Raw genomic sequence first — 22,226 nt, 5'->3', positions numbered from 1 at the left:
GTGATCCCATTAGATTGGAGATGACAGTACTTCTGAAATTTCACTCTATTGTCTGAAGCTGTGGAGAAGATGCGGTCCTAACGAACAGGTTCTATGGTAGACAAGCGAGCCCGGCCGTAAATGTCGTGGACAGTAAGGGGGGCTGCAGGCCGAGTGATGGAGACGCTCCACCTCGCCCCACCCCCATGGCCCACCATTTCGTCTCCCTGGTTCTTCATCGTCCACGTTCAACGTTGTCCGCGTTCTTCATCCTCCGTCGCAAGGTCTCGCGTGGAGGACGTAACTGCCCTGTTTTGAACAGGCTGCTGACAGAAGCAGCCCCCTGTCGCACGCAGGTGGCTGGATGCTTGCTCCATAGCACGTTCCAAGCAGCTCTCGGGTGGTGGTGTCTGAGGTGGAAGAAGACAACGTGTTTCTCCTCGTTTTCTTACCTCAACACATTGATCACCTCGGGAGAGAAACAATTGTGCTCACAGCTGGAATCGACAAGTGTATTTTCTTTTTGCATTCAGGATGAACTTTTGAGGTATTTTACTTTTCTTCCTCCAATGTTGTCGACTGTCTTTTCAACATAATAGTAGTAGTTTTGTTACATTCCGGGATAATTGGCAGTAATTATTCTTCAGAGAACAAAGAGGTCCCTAAAAGCAGGGAGATGAAGATGTTGAAGCTTATGAGGTCTCCTGCTTGCTCTCCACGATACAAATCTATACTTTCTGTTTTGTCTAGAAAGCTCAATTTGTTCTGAAATGGAACCGCAGTCGAGAAGCTCTGGCTCCAAGACATTTGTTTTGTGGGGGACCTGTGGATAGATCCCCACAAGGCAGGGGCCCCTCTCTGCTGGAGTTTGTTTGTCTGCTTTCTGTGTGGGTGGATCACATGACCCTGAACGTCAGAAAACAGCCCGTCCTGCACCGGACATTCGGAATCCGCTGGCTGGAGCTGGCACCCTGTGTTCTCTGCCTCGTGGCTCGGTGGAGTTTTTGCCTGTCATCTGGGCTTAGCTTTGTGAATAATTAGTTATTGATCATGAATAACTTGTTGCAGACCTGCCATTTGCTCTCCTTTTCTAAGCTGCAGAGATGAGAGTAGTTAACGGACAAAGATATTTTTGTCCCTGGTACTGCTTCCTTACACCGCTTACGTAGAGCAAGGGATGGTGGAGCTTTTTCATTTATTTATCTGCTGCTTTTCCTCTACGTTCTTTCCTCCCACCCCTTCCTACACCTCAGCTCGGGTCAACCAAGTCTCTCTCCTGGTTTATTTGATAAAACCAAGAGGTGAGAGTCTAGAGACCACCCCGCTAGTCTCTCGTTCCAGAAAGATGCTTCGAGGGATTGCTGAGACATAGTAATTGTTTGTATGTCTTATACCCTTTTGTATGTTGGGTAGAGACAGAAACTAGTAATTAAATTTCATTCTCAGGGGTTTGTGGTAGAACTTTAAATACAAATAGGCTCATTAGGTATACCTTGTGGATTTGGATGCTGTTATTGGGGGCGTACACATTTAAAGTTGTGATCTCTTTCTTGTGGCGCCACTCCTTAATCTGTATGGAAATTTCCCTTATCTTTGGGTTAGTATTTACATTTAGTAACTTTTCCGTTATTTTACTTTTGGTTTTCTTGTATCCTTGCATTTAAAGTAGTTTCTTATACACAACATGTAACTTTTTATTTCTTCCAGTTTGCAAATCCTTTTGAGTATTTAATTCATGTGATTAAGTACCGTGTCTAATGACTTTTGGTTAATTTTCTCTTTTACCCATCCATATTGTGGTGTTCTCCCTTTTCATCATATTTTGTCTTTTGTACCATTTGAAATTTTCATCAACATGTCATTCTGGCTAGATTTCTTGAGCCCCACTCTTTTTTTGTGTTACATTATGCATCTCAGTTCCACCTGTACCTAAAACTCCGTAAGACACTGCTATTATTATTTATTAGTATTCATTCAGGGTTTTATATTTATCCTCGTTTTTTCTTCTTTCAATTCTGTTTCTCTCTGGAATCATTTCCCTTCTGCCCAAAGAATCCCCTGTAGAATTTCTTTAGTGTAAGTCTGCTTCGGGTCTTGTCTGTATGAAACTCATTTATTTCATCACTGTGTCTGAGGGATCTTTTTATTTAATATAGAATTCTAGATTGGCAGTTATTTTCTTTCTCCAGATGTTGTTCCTGTCTCTCCTGGTTTCCGTCAGTCCTGGAAAAGTCAGCTTTCAAACTTACTGTTACATTTTTGCAGGCCGTGCTCTCTAGCTTGCTGGCTGCTTTTATATCTTTCTCATTTTTGTGTGATTTTTAGCATTTTTACTGTAGACTATATAACAGTGATTTGTGCTTACCCTTGAATGCTTTGATTCATGTTTTGAATTAATTTTGGGAGACCCCTGGCCATGATCTGTGCTAACGCTGCCTTTGCCCTGTTGTCCCTCTGTTTCCTTCTGGAACTTCAAATCCATGTGTGTTCTGTCTCTTCACAGTGCCCTGCCTATCTCCACTCATGTCCCTGTTTTTACTTTTCCATTTCACTAATTGTCTCCTTTGCGCGCTGCCAGCCCTCCTTAATTCATATAATGAATTGTTAATTTTAGATCCTATACTTTCCAGTTCTAGAATTTGCATTTGATTCTTTTCTACAGATTTACTACTAAAATTTTCCAGCTTAACTTTTAAGTTTTACCTCTATTTTCCATTATTTTCATTTTTCTATTTTCTCCATCTCATTCTCCACTTTAAAATGCAATAAGCACACTGACTTTGATAGTGTTGTTAGCTCACATGACAATATCTTGATCAGCTGTGAGTGTGTTTCTGTTGTTTTCTTTCCTCTTTGATGTGGTCTGATCTTTTCCCATGTTTAGTAATTTTTGTTGAAGCATAGAGCTGTGTATTATATAAAATGTGATCGGTGTCTCCAAGTTCTATTCATTTTTCCTGACAGCTGCTAAAAACTCCAATATGACAGGAGGTTCTCATTTTGGTTTTCTGTCTCCTATCCTGGCAGCTCCAGGAATGGGCTGCCGGAGTGTGTGGCTGTTACTAGAAGTCTCCCCAACCTTTATGGGATCTGCCCAACCTCCCTGCTCCTCACCGGTGATCGGAAGCTCTCGAATCCATCATTTTAATTGTGTGGCGCACCACTTAAGCAAATTCCCATTTGAAAGCCCTTCACAAAATAGATACATGAGATCATAGCTTCCGTTTTAGACAGAAACTGTTGCTTTATAATGGAACTCATTTAAATACACGATTACCTCTAGGGTAATTAATTATCACTTAGTTTATAAAATTTTCCATTATACACAAGTTTTCAGGTATCGTATACTTTTAATTAGGCAGGAAACTAGTGTATATTGATAAAACATCTGAGTTGCAGCATTTTGAAATGCAAATGTACTTTTTAGTAACAGCAACTTAAAGTATCTGCTAATAAATAATTTATAGATGAAACTTATTTGCAATTAGCAAAATATATTTGCATACATGTAGCCAATGCACAGCTTCCTTAATATCTATTTATTGATTATGCTCCACCTCTCAGTAGTTTTCCAGTTCTCACCAATTCTGTGATGAGTTTGTATAGTAACATTATTCTGCATTAGAGTAATTTAGCGTTTACTGTTATAGTGTCATTTCAAACAGTTGTAAGGTCATGTTGAATTTAGGCAAATTAAGCGTCTTTGTGAATGTCAATCATGTGACTTTCTGGGCTTAAAAATCACTGGCAGGAAATATACCCGAAATATTAATCGTGTCTTCTCTGTGGGGAAGAATTCCAGCTGAATTTCCTCATCCTTCCTTCCTCTCTCCCTTTTCCCGTCCTTCCTTCTCTATTTATTTCTCTTCTCCAGATTTATAAAATGCATGTTCTAGTGAAAAGAGCAGTATTAGCAGTGTGGTCGCAGGGAGCTTCCCCGCTGTGAAGGTGCATCCCCACCCCGAGTGGCCCGGGTTGATCAGGTTCCCGATCGTGTGGATGTCGAGGACAGCCCCCGACAAGCTAGCCTGCCCCAGCAGCACCCTCATGGCCTTCGGGGGTTGGGGGGAGTGTGGGGTTCGGTGCCGGCCCCCACGGAGTGCCGTGTTCCTTTGCAGACTGTATGAGAACAAGGGAGAGGCCGACTTCATGGAGTCGCTGGTGCAGCTGTTCCAGTCCATCAACGCCATGATGAGCAGCGTGTCAGACCAGACCGTCAGGGTGAAGGTAGGACCCCGCACGCGGGACCATTTTGCAGGCCCCATCAACCACCGGGCGGCGCGTCCACCAGCCTGCCCTGGACTCCAGCTTGCGGGGGAGGCCCAGGGGAGGCTTCCTGTGAAGCCCCCAGCCCAGGCTGTGCTTCCTCTCTGCTCCCCCACGAGTGCCTCAGACACTGCCCTGGCTTGTCTCTCCGCTCCTGGCCTGGACAGGTTCCGAATTCCTGTCAATGCAGGGAAGTGATGGGAGCTCGTCCCGCTCATGGCGGGTCAGGGCGGCTCGGCCTCTGAGCCGGGTAGGAGGCCGAGGCGTGGCCTGGACATCAGTCAGACTTGAGGCTGTGCGGTGGCCGGTGTCACCTCCTGTCCTGCTCGGGAGGGCAGGGAAGGACCGGGTCTCCCGCCTCCTGCTGTTCTCTCCACCTGGCATCCTTTTCCATGCACTTTTGCCTTGGAAAGGAAGCTGCCTCTCCCGAGAGGGGCCTCAGGATGCCGGGTGTGAGGGCGCAGGACCGTGAGCAGCTGCAGGAGCTGCACATTTGAAGACATCCCTGTTCTGGAAGTTTCCGTGGGACTGACTTTGCAGCAGGAGCAATTAGTAGTTGCAGTTTCTTTCAAGGGGCAAGTATCTTCCAGAAGAGATGCTGCAGCTTCCCGCGGCGCTCCTCCTGGCCACCTGGCCGTCCGTCCTCTCTGTTCAATTTCAGAAAGCGTCTTTCTGGCTGTTGTCTTAAAACTGTTTGGGGAATGTGCCAGCTCTCGAGCTCCCCATTCGGTCTGGATCTAGGATGGGTGTGACCATGGCCACGCCCTGTGGCCCCCCGTGGCCAGAGTCCCTGAGCAGGACGGAGCTCCTCAGGTCCCTGGTGTCCGAGGGGAGGCCACTCTGGCCACGTCATTGGCTTCCTCAGGATCATTCTTGACTTTTATGTGAATTTGTTGTGTAAGTCTGTTCAGAGAAGGCGTTGTGCTGTGTTTATTGAAGTTTCAGGTTAATTTTTCTGGCAACTTGATATTTCCTGAAGCCACCTTCACGTTCCAGGTTAAAATTAGCCCTAAATTTAGTGCGTTCCCTGCTCACTCTGGTGGCATTTAGAAAACAGACGCACGTAGTATAAGAATAGATAGAAATGACAGGAAGTTTGGAGCCCAGGAATAATTTTAGATTTCTAAATATATTCTGACATTATTAAAGTTGGTTTGGCTTGAATCCTGTCTGCCTCCCTCCCTCGACGGCAAGTCCTTTGGTGCCTGGAGATTGGCAGACCCCCCCACCCCCCGGCCCGGGCTTTGGGGTACGAGCTAAGACCTGGCTTCTAAGACCCTGGCTTTGGGGTGCGAGCTTCAGTGCAGACCGTCCGTGTCCAGGTGCCCGTGCGTCTGGAATCAGCGCCTGTGCTGCCAGTGTCCAGTCCTGTCTTTCCGCGCTGGGTGCCCTGCAGCCTCGAGACTGTGGCTTCGTCGGAGGTCCTGCTGTCTGCTCTTTTAACACTTGAAATTTTGCTGTTGCAGTGGAAATACAATTGTGGATCATTTTCATGGAGGAAATGTGAGAAAAGACTGGGCTTTCTTTGGGCTCCATGCTGTTTCTCCAAGGTGGTCCGGGGGCTGGTTGTTTTATGCTTGTTGAGGTCACTGCGGTTGGCAACACTGTACATGATTAAGGGGAACAGTTCACCCGTCTTCAGGTCTTCAGATCACATCACATCCACCGCCAAAGCCCCCCGCCTCACCACCCCCCAACCATTTCCTCCAGCCACTGACTGTGGGATCCCAGCTTCTGTGTCTCAGAGCCCCAGTCACCCCCAGGCCTGCAGGTCTTACAAGCAGAGCGCCTCCCCTAGAGGGCACCACCACCTGGGCGTTTGGAAGCATCTGGAGGGTGAGTTCTCCAACCACTGGCGATGAGAGAAGCCTGAGCCCCAAGAGCTGGAAAAGCAACCATTGAGAACGGACCCCCTGCCTTCCCTGCGCCTTCTGTTGGCCTCACCCCCAGGGAGCAGGCGTCGGCATAGCTTTTGTGTGAAGACACGTAGAGGTGTCCACCGACCTGCCCGGGTGCATGGCCAGGTGGGTGGAAGGATACTGGGGGTCTGGGCTCCCAGTTCTGGGGCTCACACCTTGCCCTGGGCCCCTCTGGGGCAGCGTGCTCTGCCCCACCGTGCCAGGCTGTCCGGGTCAGGGCGCACGCCTGTCCTCCGTGTCCATGCGGGACAGCTCAGGGCGTGGTGCTTTGGGGCTGTGAGACTTCACGCTGTTTCCTCATGGAGCTTCCCCACGGAAGGGACAGCGCCCTGGTCTGTGCACACGGCAGCTCGTGCACTTGGACACCAGGCCAGAGATGGTTGTGTGTGCCCCAGGGGAGGAGAGGGAGGAGTCAGGTGGGCGGCCACAGGCCCCTTAGGGGCGTGCAGACTGAGCCTGGGGCTGGCGCTGGGGTGCTGTGTGTTGAGCAGCTGTGGGGTTCAGGGGCTGGGTTGGGGTGTTAGGGGCTTTGCATTTGGAGTGACGGCAGACCTTGGCATTTTTGCTAAATTCCACAAATACCACCACAGCTCCATGGGATGATCTTCGGAAGGGTGACCCTCTGACGTAGACCCAATTTGCTGTTCTGTCAGGGGCTGGGAATTCTACAACTTTCTGCAGAGGGAAACTGACCACGGTCCACTATAAGAAATAGATTCTCTGGGGGTGCGGGGGCTCGTCCACGTTCTTGTGAGCGACTGTGCGGGAGGCTGACATACCTCACCAGCGCGCCCGCCCTGTGCCTCGCCAGGCTCCTGGCCTTCCCCTTGGCGGCTGGGGTCCTGAGTCTGTTCTCAGTGACTGTGTTGCCCCAGAAACAATCCGCTGTTTGGCAGGAACGGAATTTATTTCCTGAATGGCTCATGTATCTCAACCCACCTGTGAAAAGCTCTGCTCTTCATGCTTTCAAATTTCTTCCACTTTCCCCTGTTCAATTTTGCATAAAAACTTGTTTCCTGTGTCTGTTCCACTGTCCCCAGCGCTGCAGGCCGGGCTCAGGGGCCCTTCCTCCAGGGAGTGGATGACGGGGTGAGGGCTGGTTGGAGGAGGCCCCAGGTGGAGGTGGGGACAGGCGGGTGAGGCTGTGTCCGCCTTGGGGAGGCCTCTGGGGTCCCGGCTTCCCTGCTGCTGCCGTTTTCCTCTGGCCTTTGCAGGAAGGAAGTGCCCGGGAATAAAACGACTCTGTCCTCACGGTACAAAGCTGCAGGTGACTTTGGTCCTCCGCAAAGCAGAGCTTCCGTTTCCTTAGAAATAAGCTCCTGCCGCGAGGGGAACTTAACCTACTTGTCTTCACTCATCCAGAGTCCTTCCTTATCAAAGGTTTGGCTGCTTTTTGACTGTTTCCAAGCTACATCTGCAGGCTGTATGCTGAGAAGCTTCTTTGACTTGACATGTCTGGGCGTGTCAGGGACGGCGCCAGCTGGCTCAGAAGTGACAGGGTTTCCGAGCCCCTCGGGCCAGGTGTCACAGGTGACGGCCCCCCGGGCTGGGAGTGCGCGAGTGACAGGCTCCTGGCTCTGCCGGCCTCGCGCCTCCTGCTGCTCCTCCTCTGCTGCCTTCGTGTCTCCTTGACCACGCGGAACTTCCCAGGTCCTGCCAAGGAAACCGACACTGGACATTTCCTGGCCCTCAGTTTTTTTTTTGTTTAGTCAAATTTTATCAATTCACCACTTGTTGACCTACCCGCCGCCTCACACCTCGGCGTGTGGTCACGCTGCGCCCGCCCAGCCCCGAGCTGCCATCCGCTTTCCCAGACCCTGTCCCGCCCCGCAACCTCGGTGGCTTTCAGAGTGAGTGATTATGTCGTGTTCGCCGTGTTTTCCTGGGTTGTGTGTTTTCCACAGCGAGGCCGGCCATCCGGTGACTGTCTTTCCCTCCTGGCTTCGCCGGGTGCCGTCCCCGCAAGGTGCGTCCTCGTCGCACAGGCACGACCTCCTCGAAGTGGCTGGGTCAGTGCATTTTGCAAGTGCACCTGCAGCGGCTTCCTCCGTGCCGTGCCCGGGGCCTGAAGTGGGCTCCGGGAGGCTGCCGCGAGCCGCACCGCGGGCCGGGGGCAGGACGGGGTGTCCTGACGTCACGTGTCGGGGAAGCGGCTGCGAGTGGGGTCGCTGGATGGCCCGGTGTCTCCAGGAGTCTCCACACCGTTCTCCACAGCAGACTCACAGTCCCGCCAGCGGCCAGCAAGTTTTCTTTCCCCCACCCCATCACCAACACCTGTTTCCAGTCGTTTTTATTTCATGCAAACAAAACAAGGAGCCATCACTTCATGTCTGTGAAAATGGCCCATTTTAAATGTAAATGTGATCTTTTGTTAAGGAGTGAAACTAGCAAAATGTTAATGAAGGAAAAGAAGGATCACTTATCACACGTCTGGGGCTCACCCGTCTCACCGTCAGCTTTTCTGTCTTTATAGTTGTGCTTTTTCTCCTCAAAGCCGCCATGCGCAGACCCCGGCGTGCACGCCCCGTGTACTCACACGCAGCGGTAGTGCATCGCTTTCCTCTTCCTCCACACATTTCTCTCTGTCTCCAGGGCTTTGCAAGAGCTTATTTTACAAGGTGGCTGATTCCCTGATGCTTGAATCCTGACTTTTTAAGCACTTTGCTATTGGGGGCTCTTAGGTTGTGTCTGGTTTTCATTTCTGTAAACAGCCTCCTGGCTGAGCCGCTCTCTGGCTCGTGGCTGTGGGTGTCCGGATTTCCAGTGCTCTGAGGTCCTGGGAAAGACACAATCTGAGCTGCTAGGACGGGCCTGAGTCTGTATGATCACCAGCCGTGGCCTTCCACGAAGCCCATCGCTCCTCCTCTTGGTGGTGAAGCTGTTCCTGTGTCCGACCCTTGTTTGATGTCTCCTGCACCGGCGCTGGGGTGATGCCTGTGGTGTCTGTGCAGATAGAGCCGCTCTGTAGACTGAGCTCGGGTGCTGGGGCACGAGAGGCTGCGGGGGAGATACCAGCCCAGTCCCGAAGGGGCTGGAACGTATCTGCTGTCCAGATGGGTTGCGGGGCAGGGTAATCCTCGCCCCGTGTAGTGCAGTGCGCTCGTCACAGCCTTTGCTGCCCGTTAAGGCTGTGATAAAAGTAATAATGAAAAAGCTTTTCAAAGGGATGAGCAGAAGCTCAATCACGCTCAGTCTGTGCATCTCGGGAACCGAATCTTCGACGGAAGCGCCTGGACCTCACACCCGCCCGTCCTTCCTGGGATCTTCCATTGCAGCCGGGCCCGGACTTGCTTCAGAGATTTAGTTTTAGGACAGAGGGGGCTGGTCAGTGCCCACACGTCAAAAACTGGGTCTTCCTCGGTGAGCCGCAGACACAGGGCCCACAGGTGCGTGCTGCCTCCCAGGGGACGGAGTTTGTAGATATATTGGCTCTGGGTTTTAATAGATTGTTTAAAATTTGAACTTACTGTGGCATGGAGACCTTTGGATGGCACATTGCACAAACCTGCAACAAGGGCCAAGTTAAGAGAAAGCTGTTCCACCTTGTGGAGAAGACTCAACGTGGGGGTGCCTGTTCTCCCCACCTTGAACCCTACAGGGTTCACTTTGTGACAGTTGATTAACCAGTTGGTTCTGGAGTTTGTACTTTGCCAGTCAGAAGACTCGGATGGGCCAGCGGGTGTCAGGGGAGGGCAGTCAGCGGCCTGATGCTCTTGACCCAAGCCCGGCCTGGATGTCTGCAGTAACCTCGCAGCGTGAACCCACGCAGAGTCCCTGCAGAAGACAGGATGAGTGGATTCATGGAGCGGGGAGGCCAAGGGATCACTGGGCATGGCCTTGCCGGGGGTGGGGAATGTTGGGGAATTGAGGAACTGGGGGGCCGGGGAGTCACAGCCTGAGTTTTTCTCGATTCGCTTGTCACTGCGAGGTGCCTGGGAGGGTCGGCCCTGGCTCCCCGCCGCAGCCGCCCTTGCTGGAGACGCCTGAGACGCATGTCAGGCTCGCGCATCACACGCTTTCTGTGGAGCCCGGAGCCGGAGGGTGACCGATGCGGGCCTGGGCAGTGTTGTTCTCCGAGGACTGTGCATGTGACCCTGTTATAATTCAAGGGGAATTATTTTTCCCTGGGGAATTCCTACACATTCGGTGTGGTACCCTGAGTCGGGACGAGGCGGAGAAGAGAGGGCTGGGGAAGCGCGTCTGGGTCGCCCAAGCCAGCACTCCCCGGCCTGCGTGACGTGTCGGCGCGTGATTGACGCCTGGAGACATGCATTTTTAAGCATCAATTGTCCTTTCTCCTGTTGAATGATTAGGGAAGTCAGCAGTCCTCATCATTTGATTAGGTAAAGCAATAAAGAGTAATTAATTTTTGAAAGTGATCTCTTCATAGGATTCCAAGATACTCACAGGGTACCAGCCCCCTTTTGTGTGATCACCCCCCCAACATCGAATGCAGAGGGGCTGAGAGACTGGGTGACCCTAGGTCTTCCCATTTGTTTAAAATGTTCATATTTTATTAAGATGGAAAAAAAATGCCACCCCTGCCATTTGTCTGCCTGCGATGTTGTGACAGTGGCTGTGCGGGCCAGTGCTGCTGGGTGATCTCAGCGCCTCCTTCGAGGGACGGCCTGCTGGGTCCCTCCCCCCGGAACCCCCTCGCTTCTTTGCATGGCCTTCCCGCTGGCCCCTCTGCCCGCCGCCATGCTGAGGAACGGAAGGACGAGCCAGGGTGCCGGTGAGCTGGGTGGGGCTGAGCTTTCGTCCTGCTCCGTTACAAAACTGCCTCTCGCAAGTCTGGAGCCCGCAGCAGAGCAGCAGGAGGACTAGCTTGAAGGGGGGGAATCTTCAGCTCTTTATTCTGACCGTGCCTCAAAGACAGGGACACAGACCGTGAAGTACCGTCCAGTGCCACACCAGGTCTTCCGTCCAGGACTTGCCCTGCCTCTGCGCAGCCAGTCCCTGCTCGCTGCTGCCCTCGAGATCCCGGGGTCTCAGAGCCGCTGATGGACACGAGTGTGTCCAGCTTTGTGCCTTGGCAGCGCGTGACACCTTCCCACGGACAGGTACCCCCCTCATCGACGCAGAGACCGTGGGTCAGCGCAGCTTGGACTTGAACGAGTTGCTGCTGGACTGAGGACCCCCTGAGGCTGACCAGCTCCACCAAAGGGTCAGCTCACTAGGCTCTGCTCTCCTGGGCTCAGCCTCCTCTGGCCCGGTGCCCGCGAGCTGTGCTGTGTCTGGGGCCTCCTGTGACATGGGGGCTGCCCTGCCCCTGGGCCCTGGCCCTCCTCACTTCTGGGGTCCCCACAGTTTGCCCCACCCGAGTGCTGTCTGTGTGTCACATGCAACCCTTCCGTGCTGTGTGCCTGCTGGGGCGGGAGGAAGCTCCTTCCCTTCCAGTGTTTCCTCGAGACGTGCAGAAGCGGCCGTGCTGGGCCTGGGTCTGGACGACCCTGCTCGCTTCAGCGGCACCCGCAGGTGTCTACCTGGATTCGCCATCCCTTTGCATCACCCTGTCTTTGCTCTCCTGTGTAAGAGCCGCTGGCGGTTAGCCTCACGCATTCTCGTTTTCCCCATCCTGACCTTTGTTTTTCATTTGAGTATCTAAGCTGCTTAATTTTTAAATGTTTATTGGAATTCCTCTATGAAAAAGCTGGGTTTTAAACTGAGGAAGGCCTCGCTGGCTTAGGGGTTCCCCAGAGCGACCTCATGGCTCACCTGGCTCCGACAGGTGCTTCCCGCACGTGGTTCTCTCCGCCACCAGCAAGAGGCGTGTCCATCCCCGGCCTTCCGGCCCGTGTCCTTCCCTCTCAACTCTGGGGTCTGCCTGGCCAGCCTAGTTGCCTCAGCAGTTCTGGCTCCTTCTGACACTGGAGTTTTCTGTTCCTATGGGTAAAGCGAAGGAAGGAATTCAGGCTGTGTGCTGGGGTCCCTCTGCCTTCCCAGGGGGACCCTCCACCTCTTCAAAATAGACAGCGAGCCTCAAAGAAAGCTGCCCAAGAAAGAACCAAGTGCTGCCATTTGCTGGCATTGGGGAGTCATTTCTTTTAAGTGTGCGCAGAGACGGATTTTTAAAAGACATCTGTTGAGTGTGTGATGGGTAGTCAGTCCTTTAGAAGTGCTCTGTCTTTGTATTTTAAACGAATCGGAGCTCCCTGAATTAGCACGCCAGTTGTGTGATATTTTAAACTCTTTTTTCTGTCTCATTTTTTTTTGGACACTTTATTAAGTTCAGTGGAGCGCAGTCCCGTTCACACCCCACTTATTCATAATTTGGGATAATTAATGTAGTAGCTGGGCTGCCAGTCCCCTCTTCCAGCTAGGAAAATGAGGCTCTGCCAGATGAATACATATTGTTAGCAGGATTAAGTCGTGGACGGCATGCTTACACTTCCTCAGAGACTCGAACCTCTCAGGTGCCACAGTGTACGGGAGTCCTTCTTAACTCCTCCGCCCCGTTTCTATTAAGCAGTTTAGAAGAGACGGATTCCCTCCAGCTTAGAAATTCTGCGTTCTTGCCAATATCATGCTACGCCGTATTGTTAATTTCCTTTGCCTTTCATCTTTTGAAAATTTATCATGCTTAATTTGGATCTTTTACTAATCTCCGCTCTGCCCCCCACATGCCGGGGTTTGAGTGATACTGCTTTTGTGTGGAATTGCTGTTTGCTTCCCACACATCCTGCGGCTTTCTGCACTGTAGTCGGCTCCATTGGCTAGGAAGCCTGTCCGTCACCCGGAGGTGCCGGGCTGTGTGGTCACAGCCCTCTGACTTTTTCTGGCTCCCCCGGCTCCTGGAATGCCCTAGAGCTGAACGAGCATTCCTGCTTCCCGGGAGGGCGCCCCGATGCGCCCCCATTTTTGTTGCCGTGCCCGGTGAGCCTGCCGCTGTCAGCCCGTCTGCTTAATGCTAGGGTATGAAATTCCATTTTTTATTTATTCTGCGTTGGAATTTGGACTTTCCTACCCAATCATTTAATGTTTTTTAAATGACACCTTTGGTCTTTTGTTTGACAGGCGCGAGGGTAGAGCCAGGCAGCCTGCAATTTGTTCTCTGCTCTCTCGCCCTGCCAGTGTCTACTCATTAACTCCTAATTGTTTTCATAACCTCCTCAGAGTCTGATGTGATCTCACTCTCCACCCCGGTGACCCGCTCCCCCGCCCGCGGCGCTTCAAGGAGGTTGCCCCTCTCCGCGGATTCACTGTGTCACCTCCATTTGAAATGTGCCTGAACCCCCGGTGCTATCTTTTGGCAAAATAAACACTATTTTCAGAGAACTTAAACCCCATCAATTTATATTTCCTTTCATCGGGAGCTGCACTGACCTCTGGGCAAGTGGCGTCCACCTCTGGGGAGAAGTGGCCGCCGCGGCTCTGCGCCGTGTGCGTGGAGACTGCTGGGTATCGATTTGCGCTCCTGTGGGAGTGGGGAGTGCGACCCTTTGTGTACTGGGGACGAACTGCTCTGAGGAGGAGGAAGGCCCCTCAGCCTGGCCTGTCCACGCCACGCCAGCACGCGCCTGGGCACCACGGCTCCTCGCTGCCGCTCTCACCACTGTCCGCCGGCTGCTTTCCTTGCCCGGGGCGGGCGGGGTCTCTGTGCTGGGACCTGGAACTCCGGGGGTGGCACCCTCCGCTCCCCGGGCCTTAATCCCAGCCTGCACCCTGCTGCGCAGCGCCCCGGCTCCCGGCACACGCCGGTGCCTCCCTCTGAAATAGCCCGTGTTGAGGCATCACTGGCGCGTCACCATGGCAGCTCTTCTCTTTGCAGCTTTCGGTGGGACAAGGTTTGAAGATGAGGCACCCCTGCTGCCCACAAGTCAGAAGTAACTGGGAGCCTGTAGGTCCTGCGTGCCCCAGAGCCGGTTGTCTCTGTAATGGTCCTTCCGGGGAGGGTCTCGGCCTTCGGGCTGTGGCGGCGACCTGCCCCTGAGCTGTGCAACCTCGGGGGGCCACTGGCACCTCTGGCCAGTGAAGAGGAACAGGGTCCCCGCCCAGAAACAGGCGCTTCTGTCCTCACCACTTTCCCTCCTTCTCCAGGTGGAAATGCAGAGTCAGACGTGCTCCTTTCAGGCCCGAGAGCCGGTGTCTGCCCTCCTGGGTTGCAGTGATGAGGGCACGGGGGAGCTTCAGTGGGAGGGGAGAAGGGGCAGCGATGGCAGGACCTGCCCTGGCTTCTGTCTCCTCGGCGCGTGTCCCCTGGGCAGCTCCTGGCATATGCCGCCCCCCCGCCCCCACCTCTTGTCTCTGCTCCTGGCCCCAAGTGGGTCTGCTCCTTCCCTGGCCTTGGCCATCTGTGTCTGCGTGCAGGGATCTCTCCCCAGGGCACCTGCGGCCATACCCCAGCCCGAGCAGAAGCTCCTTGTTCCGTGGGTCCTGGCAGCCTGTTCTGCCCGCTCTGCCTGCCAGTAGCCTCCAGGACCCCTGCAGAGGGCTGTGTTTAGGGTCCCAGCCAGCAACTGTGTTGTCACTGCCACTGCACCCCTTTCCTGCAGCAGGTCGAAGCTCTTGGCTGTTGAGCGCCTGCTTGGCCTGGCAGGCCTGTGCCCACACGTCAGAACAAGTGAACAGGTGACCAGGACCTCAGAAAGCCACTCTCTAAATGCACCTGCTCCTGGCATTCAAGGAGACAGAAAGCACCTGGTTGCGTCCCTTTGGGGACTTCTCCCAGGGGGTGCCCCCCTAGGCTGGCGGGTCCCGCTCCCGCCTGCTTTGGTTTGGGCGCCAACCTGCTGTTGGATTTGGGGGACCTTTGGCTGTTGAAACTGGCATGAATCTTACAAGCAACTCACCACCTGAACGTCAGTCAGCGTGGGGAAGTTTGCTTCCTGTTGATAGATAATAAAACAGAGTGGAATAATTTGAATTCTTTATAATGGATGTGATTATAAATGATTTCCCTATTTACTCATAGAAAACGCTAAATGGAAGATGATTAGTGAGTACTGTTTTCTCTTTTCCTGAGGTGATTTCTCAGTCCTCCAAACAAATTCTTGAGATGCACAGGAGAAGAAGAACAGCCCATGAGAAGTCACTTGAAGTCTTTTCGCAGCCGTTCGCAGCTCCAGGACGGAGCAGTGTCTCCGTCCCTTTCGTGTGTGATGACCCGGGAGAGGATCGTGTTCTAGAACGCCGACTTCTGTGCCTGGCCAGCGGGTCACTCTGCTGCCCCTTCTGCTCCAATATCAGGCTCCTGGCACTTGTCCCAGGTGGAATATGAGTTTTTAGATTTGGAAACAGTATTTTCCCCTCATTGACTATATTACTCCTAAATTACTCCAGTATTTTTAATGAGTCTAAATCTTTCTAAATCCCATTATTTAATATTGTCTTGTCATGTGATGACTAAAGAATGCTGGTTTTTTTTTTTTTTTTTTTAATCTCCTTTATCCTGCACCCAGTAATCTCCTGGTACTATCGTGGGCGCTGTGTGGCTTCAGTAAATTACTTCTTCATCGGCGAGGATTGTTATACGTTGCAATTAGGAAGCTGCTGGAGAAAGTAATTTTGAGCTAAATGTGTGTATGTCCACCACCCCCAGGGTCGGGGGTCTCTGGCACTTCATTATAATCATCTCCTCTTTTATTTTTGTGAAGTGCAGACAGATAATGCATCGCCCTTCTGTTGCCAGACCCAGACCAGAGTCTAGAAGACTCTCTCTCTCGGGGCCTCCCAGCCGTTGGGCTGTCCTCTGGGGGCCCAGCACCGTCTCTCCGGGAGCCCACTTGGACAGATCCCAGTGTTGCCCTTACCTGCACAGGTGTGCATTTCTGCCCAACACGTGCTGTCCCCTGGATGCTTCTGCCTGGACACTGTCCCTGCAAAAACCTCCTTTTGGTGACTTTCTTCACCCAACATGAGCACCGTGTGATCATTCAGCAAGCCTTACCCATACAGACTAAAGACCAGGCATGACGGGAGGCGATGGGTGCAGAATAGTGTAAAATCCCAGCTCCAGTGAGTGAGGGGACAGGGGACCCCGTGAGAAGGACCCAGGCCTCCCTCCCGGGGTGTCTGAGCAAATGGCTGTGCAGGATTCATGGACCAAATCTGGGGACGCCCCGTCAGGTGCTTCAGTTCTGTGCATGCCCCCAGGGCCTCCTCCGGCATGAAGCAGCCTTCCCTTTGGGCCCCTATGGCATCTCTCTCATTATTTTATTTTAAAAACACTGAAATACATTAGTCTGAAATCTCAGCGTGACTTGCCTTGGTTTTAGAAGTTACCTGGCAATGGACAGAAAGGGAGCAAAGAAATTGAACGTGCGCTCGGCAATTTCCTGCTGGCGTGAACACGGGTGTTGGCTCTCACTATAATAAACCTTTTAAAGGTCATTTAAAAAATAGAATAATTGCTTATACTGAAGAGATCATGAGCTTGTAGCTATGAGATCAGTTTTCAAAAGCCCTGCTGGTATTGTATAAATGAGGCCCCTCGCCCTGTGTTGATCAGAACCCAGGGCTGTCTTGGGGGTGGTTAGATCCTGTGGCTTGATGGCCAGGAGATGGGCCAGGAGTAAGACCCCGATACCAGAGACATTGGCGAGCGGTTTAGGGAAGGCAGCTTCATGGCATGTGGCAGCCACAAGATGTGGCCGACTTCCTGCCCCTGCTCTGTGGCGTTCGCGGGGCCACACGGGGCACGCGTGGCGTGTTAGAAGGAGACCCGTGGCTTTGACCTCTACCCATAAAAGCAAATAAATCTGATGTGACAAAATTGTCAAATCTTCTCTTTGGGAGACTGAGGGGCAGTGACTCACAGGGCCAAAGGGGACGCCACTCAGTGGGGTGCAGGGGTGGACGTGAGTTCCCCCTTGCACTCTGGAAGGCTCCAGGGAGCCCTGGCATGTGGGGGAGTGTGGTCAGGTCTGGGCGGCGGGGCAGCCCTGGGCAGCAGCTCCCTTGAGCACTGTCCATGCAGGGACATTGTTCACGCCTGTGTATGCTCGAGGCACTCTGTTACAGAGCAGGGCTGGGGACACCTTGAACCCCCAAACCTGCCTGCTCTGAATGGGCTTTGCCATCTGCTGTAGAAAGGCAAACACTAGCACAAAAGACCTTCAGCTTTACCACAGTTAGTGTGCACTAGAGAAGAGAACGTATATTGTTCAAATAGTTTCCAGTTACACACCCAAAGTTGCCCATCCCCACGTGGGTAATGCCAGGCCAAACAGGGTTGCGCAGAGCAGGGCCACTGAGGCCCAGCAGCCAGTCACAGGTTTCGGGCCCCTTCTGCGGGGCCCCACAGGAGAGGGTTAGGGGCCGGGCAAGTCTGGAAGGAAAAGAGCGAAATCAAAACCCAAGTAAAGACGAAGGCCGCCGCCGTCAGCCTCCCCCCGGGGCGCTCACCCACGTCTCTGTCCTCGTCCCCCTCCGTGTCCCCCGGTCCCTGGTTCAAGTCCAGGCCGAGAAGCCAGCGCGGCTTCTTCACACGTCTCTCCATGGGCCTCCCCCAGGTCTTCGTCTTGATCTCCTCCTTCTCCCTGTCTTCTTCCCTGCCCAGCTCCAGCCTCCCTGGGTGGGGCAGGGGACCGGACCCTCCTCTTTCTATGGACGACACGCCCTTACGGAGTAACAAGCTTTTTGACGATGGACATGGTTTTCCCCCGCACAGGAGTCCATAGCTTGGAGGTTCTCTGGGGTTCAAGCATCAAATAAGGTGGCTCATTGCTTTGTGACAGGCCAGTGTTGACCAAGTCCCAGGGACATGCTGGCTCAGAGCAGGGTGCACGGAGGGTGGGGGAGGGAGCAGGGTGCTCTGTGGACCCACCTTGGGGAGAAGATCGAGTAGCAGGTAGTCCCTGGAGCTGTTAGGATGGGTTGATGTCCAGGGGTCCCCGAATTCCTGCCTTTTGCTAAGAGCTCAGTCAAGGCCTAATGGTGGAGTGGATGGGGTGGGGTTCTCGGGTATGAGGATATTCAAGGAAAATTGTTTCACAGTGTTTGGACCCAAGAAATGACACCTACCCCTGCCCTTCCTCAGTGCCCCATGGGGTTTGGGATGCAGCCACGCTGTGTGGGTCACTGGTGCACCCTAAGTGGCCCTGCAGAGCCCCGAATTTGCATCTTCCGGGACCCTCTGTCTACAGTATCTAATTTTGCTCTTAATTGGTCATGAAAGCGATAAACCACTCTTTGGTACAAATACAAAACTCAAACGAAATGTGGGCCCTCCGCCTGGGTTTCCTTCCACGGCTTTCTTTGTATGTGTCGTTATGTTGGGTAAATTCTAGACCTTTCGAGATCCAGAGCTGAATTATTTGATTTTCTCTGATGATCATGTCCTTTCATTTTCCAACAAACGTAATTATTTTCTTGTGGCTGCGTTCCTATTGAATCTCCAAGTTTTCTCCAATTCGCTCTAAGTCATTCTTCCCAAATGCAAAGTGAAAGCCAGCAGGTTTTCATTCTGAGGCTGCCAATTATGAAGTGTCATTGTAAAATTCATTTCAGATTTTATTGAACTTGATAGCCCGATCGCTGCCACCCGGGCCCCGGACGCGTCTCGTCACGTGTTTCCGGACACGGAGACGCCGGCGCGTGGGGCTGCAGAGCTTGGAGGCTGGCGCTTCTGTCCTTTCCATGTCTCCTTGCTCGTTTTCTGCGACATTCTGGAAGTTGGCCTTGTCTCCTTCAGGACCCACACACAGTTTTTCCCCGGATCGCAGACACGAATGTCGCTCCCCGGTCTGTTGTGGAAATACCAGCCAGAAATTATTCAGCCCTGCTAACGTCACGGCCCGTGCAGCGTCGATACCGCCACACTTTATAAAAAAAAATCGCTTAGATTTTATTTTATGTCTTTGTGTGAACTCTGGTTTCGTTCGAAATCATTCTTTTGCATCTGAACCAGGCGACGCGTCTCCTGCTTTCCAGATGACTCACGATGCATTTGAACTGTCTCCAGGAGACACAGGAGGGGTTTCTGGGCTCACTTGGGAAGATACTTTTGAAGCTCTGGGAGTCGGTGGAGGGGTGTGGCCCTCTGCTTGGCGCTCCTGCTCAGTGCGTCGCTCAGGGCCTCAGGCTGGACTCAGGGTCTGCTGGTCTTTGGCTGCAGCTCCAGGGGTGGTCAAAGCTGCTACCTAAAGGGAAAGCAACCTTCCTGACCCGGGAAGAGCCTTCCTGAAGGGCTCGGCAAGTTAGCAGGTCATTCGGTGGAAGATGGAGCTAGCGCGCCAGTGAGCACTGCGGGGCGGGACCTCCGCCTCTGTAGCCTGCTGTGGGTTGCGGGTTTTCCTCCTCCATGACCTGGGCAGGCGATGCCCCGGCACCGGGCCATGTGGCTGTGTGGTCCAAGGTTCTTGCCCGAGTGTCCCGCCAGGGGTGGGGCTGGGCTGGGCTGGGCTGGAGTGAGCCCGCAGAGCTAGGCGAGGCCCTGCCCTCCAGGTGTGTATTTCACCTTCCTCCCCACCCTGATTGGCATTCTGGGGGGCCCTCCTGTCTGGACACTGGCGTTCTGGGGGGGGGCCCTCCTGCCTGGACACTGCCCTGCTGGGCTTTCCTTGATGCGCCTGGTCTGTTCAGTCCATCGTGGGCTCTCTCCATCCACCTGTTCCTTCTGGCTGTCCGGGGCCCTTTCTGGGGTACCTCCCTTTTCAGTCCCCCTTCCTGGGGTCACCCCCTCCTGTACCCCGTTCCTTCTACCTGCCAATTTGGCTCCCGCAGTCTCCTCCACTGACTGGCTGGTCAGGCAGGCCTGTTTCTCCTCTCACGCCCTGTGCCCTCCCTCGGTTTCCTCCCTCAAGCAGGTGCCCAGAGTCCAGCCATCAGGGGGCCAGGAAGAGTGGGTGGGGGGTGAAGGGCACCCCTGTGGCCTAGGGCTTCAATCTCTGGCCCCGAGGAGGCACGTTGCCTGGCCTCTTCTTTGGAAGAGGAGGAGGAGATGGACTTGGAATATTTTTACCTGCCCCAAAGCTTTACTTTGGCGACGTTTATGAGAACTCCCGTTCTCCAGCTCTGAGTGTATTTTGGATTTTAAGTGTATTTTGAAAAGCTGTTCGTCCGGATGTTGATGTTTTAAATCCTTGCACCTATTTGGTAGCTGTCTGCTGAGGCCCCAAAACTGTACCGAGGGTGAAGGTGTGTCCGGGGTGGCGTAGGGACAAGCTGGTGTTGGGGACACGGAGCCCCTCCTTTCTGTTTCCCCGCGGATTCTGCCCTGCCAGGCTGGGGTGCATTCTGCTTAATGAAAGCCTTGGTGGCTTCAGCGAGATGTGGCCGTCCAGCGGGCCTGGCAGCGACCTGGGGCGCATCATTCCAGTGACTCATTTCACCTTGTTTTAGCCGAGCTGGAGCACGAGCTGTTTCCAAGGGGCTGGCTGTCCCTGCGGGGGCTTCGGGCGTCGGTCACCTGGGGTCCAGCTCGAGTGGCAGGCAGCAAACCCACAGTGCAGAACAGTCCTGGGGCTGCTGCAATGAAATGGCATTTTATCGTCAGACAGATGTTTATTTTTTGTTGTCAAGTCTGCTAGCCCTAACCGACCGTTTCAAAGCAAATGCTGTAGAGTCACAGAATGGTGTGGCCGTCACTGTCCACACCTCATCTTCATTTCCCCCACGTGAGCCTGGCACCCCGACTCTCCGGTGCTCCCCTTCTGTGGTAGCAGGAGCCATCCGGGCCGCCCTCTGTTGTGGTTCATCCGTCCATCCAACATGAAAGCACAGGCTGAGCATCAGGCACCTGCGGCCTGGCTGGTGCTGCCCACATTCCTGTCGGAACTGCTTGGCTGGGCCCCAGGTCCCCAAAGATGGAACACCTAAGTCTGAAAAGAGAATTTGTGGACCATATATATTTTAGCTCAAATCCTGCAGAAGGAATCATTTTAATATGCGTTTTCTTGAGAAATATGTAAATTAATAATTGCTTCATACATTATTCAAGAAAAACTTATTTTGTATCACCGATAGCTCTTGTAATCTTATATAAAGATATGCTAATGGATTTAATTAAAATAATTATACTGAATAATGTAGCCTGAACTTTACCCTAAAATAGTGTCTATTAATCATCATCAGTAGTAATATTTTTAGCCAGCGCGACACTTACAACATTAAACCGATACTGGAGAGAAGGTGCATTTTTTGTTTTGTTTTACAGTTTGGATTAGGTTGGCATTCTCAGGAGATGCATGACAATTAAGTGAGCTGAGGGAGAGTATAAAATTTACTGAATTTCTTTAACCTGAACTATTTCAGCAATTAGAAAACTCTTAGCATCTTTTGCCCTTTTCTGCTTCTGCTCGACTCCCTCTAAAGCTTGGGTGTCTGTGTGCTTCTGTCCATTCACATCGTGCTGCCCTCCCTTGCCCCCGGGAGCAGCGACGCCTGAGTGTCCCGAGCCGTCAGGGCCGGCATGAGGAGGGACCAGCCGCGGCCGTAGTCCTGGACGAGCCCCCCAGGGCCGAGGCTCCTTCTGCTTGCCCTGGGGCCTTTCTGGCCTCGGCAGGGCTGGTGGCAGGAGCCTGTGCCTCGGCGGATGCTGCATTTCTCCATGGCCTCTCCCTGCCCCAGGGCGGGGCTGCTCAGGGCCTGGGCATGGCAGTGCCCACCACGATGCCCGCGAGCCCTCGCCGGCAGCAGGGCTGTTCATCCTCGGGTGGCAGATGGAGCTTCCCTGAGTTCAAAGCGAAACGCAAGCCGGGGCTTTGGCTGCCATTTTGTTAATCCAGCCAGGTTTCAAGTCAAATCTGAAATAACTTTCTTAAAAAGCAGACATGACTTTGAGACATTTAATTATGACTTAAAAAGCAGAGAAGGAAGGAGCGCAGCTCAGTGCAGTGCATCCACCCAGAGTCTCGCGAGCTGCTCCTCTCTGTCCGGTGGGGCTCTGCCACGAGGCGGGTGCAGACGGGCCCCGTGGGCAGAGGTCCTGGCTCCAGGAGGACTGGAGGAAATGCCTCCCCCGCCCCCAAAGCACAGCACTGTGTCCTGGCACATACCCCAGGCCTGCCCGTCCCCCTCCCCAAACCCACAAATGAGGGGTCAGTTGCTGTCCAGTGTCTGCAGGGACCAGCCAGGGCCCAGGAGGCTCGTGGGCAGGGCTGCAGCGTGAGTGTCCCGGCC

The 22,226-nt window shown here is 53.2% G+C and overlaps 1 protein-coding gene across 2 annotated transcripts in view; it reads left to right on the top strand.

Moving 5' to 3' along the window:
• The window catches only part of DOCK1 (dedicator of cytokinesis 1), a 345,405-nt gene that overhangs the window by 88,488 nt on the left and 234,691 nt on the right, over positions 1-22,226 (top strand). For both annotated transcript variants that reach the window (XM_037496903.2, XM_037496902.2), the window contains exon 23: positions 4,098-4,206. In XM_037496903.2, coding sequence (XP_037352800.1) covers positions 4,098-4,206 — 109 coding nt within the window. The remainder of the gene's footprint in view (positions 1-4,097; positions 4,207-22,226) is intronic.

Source organism: Talpa occidentalis, unplaced genomic scaffold (genome assembly GCF_014898055.3).
Source record: "Talpa occidentalis isolate TD23 unplaced genomic scaffold, MPIMG_talOcc4v2.1 talOcc4.8, whole genome shotgun sequence".
In the NCBI taxonomy this organism is placed as follows: Eukaryota; Metazoa; Chordata; class Mammalia; order Eulipotyphla; family Talpidae; genus Talpa; species Talpa occidentalis.
The sequence above is the reverse complement of the archived record's forward strand: the minus strand, read 5'-3'. Positions and strand labels throughout refer to the sequence as shown.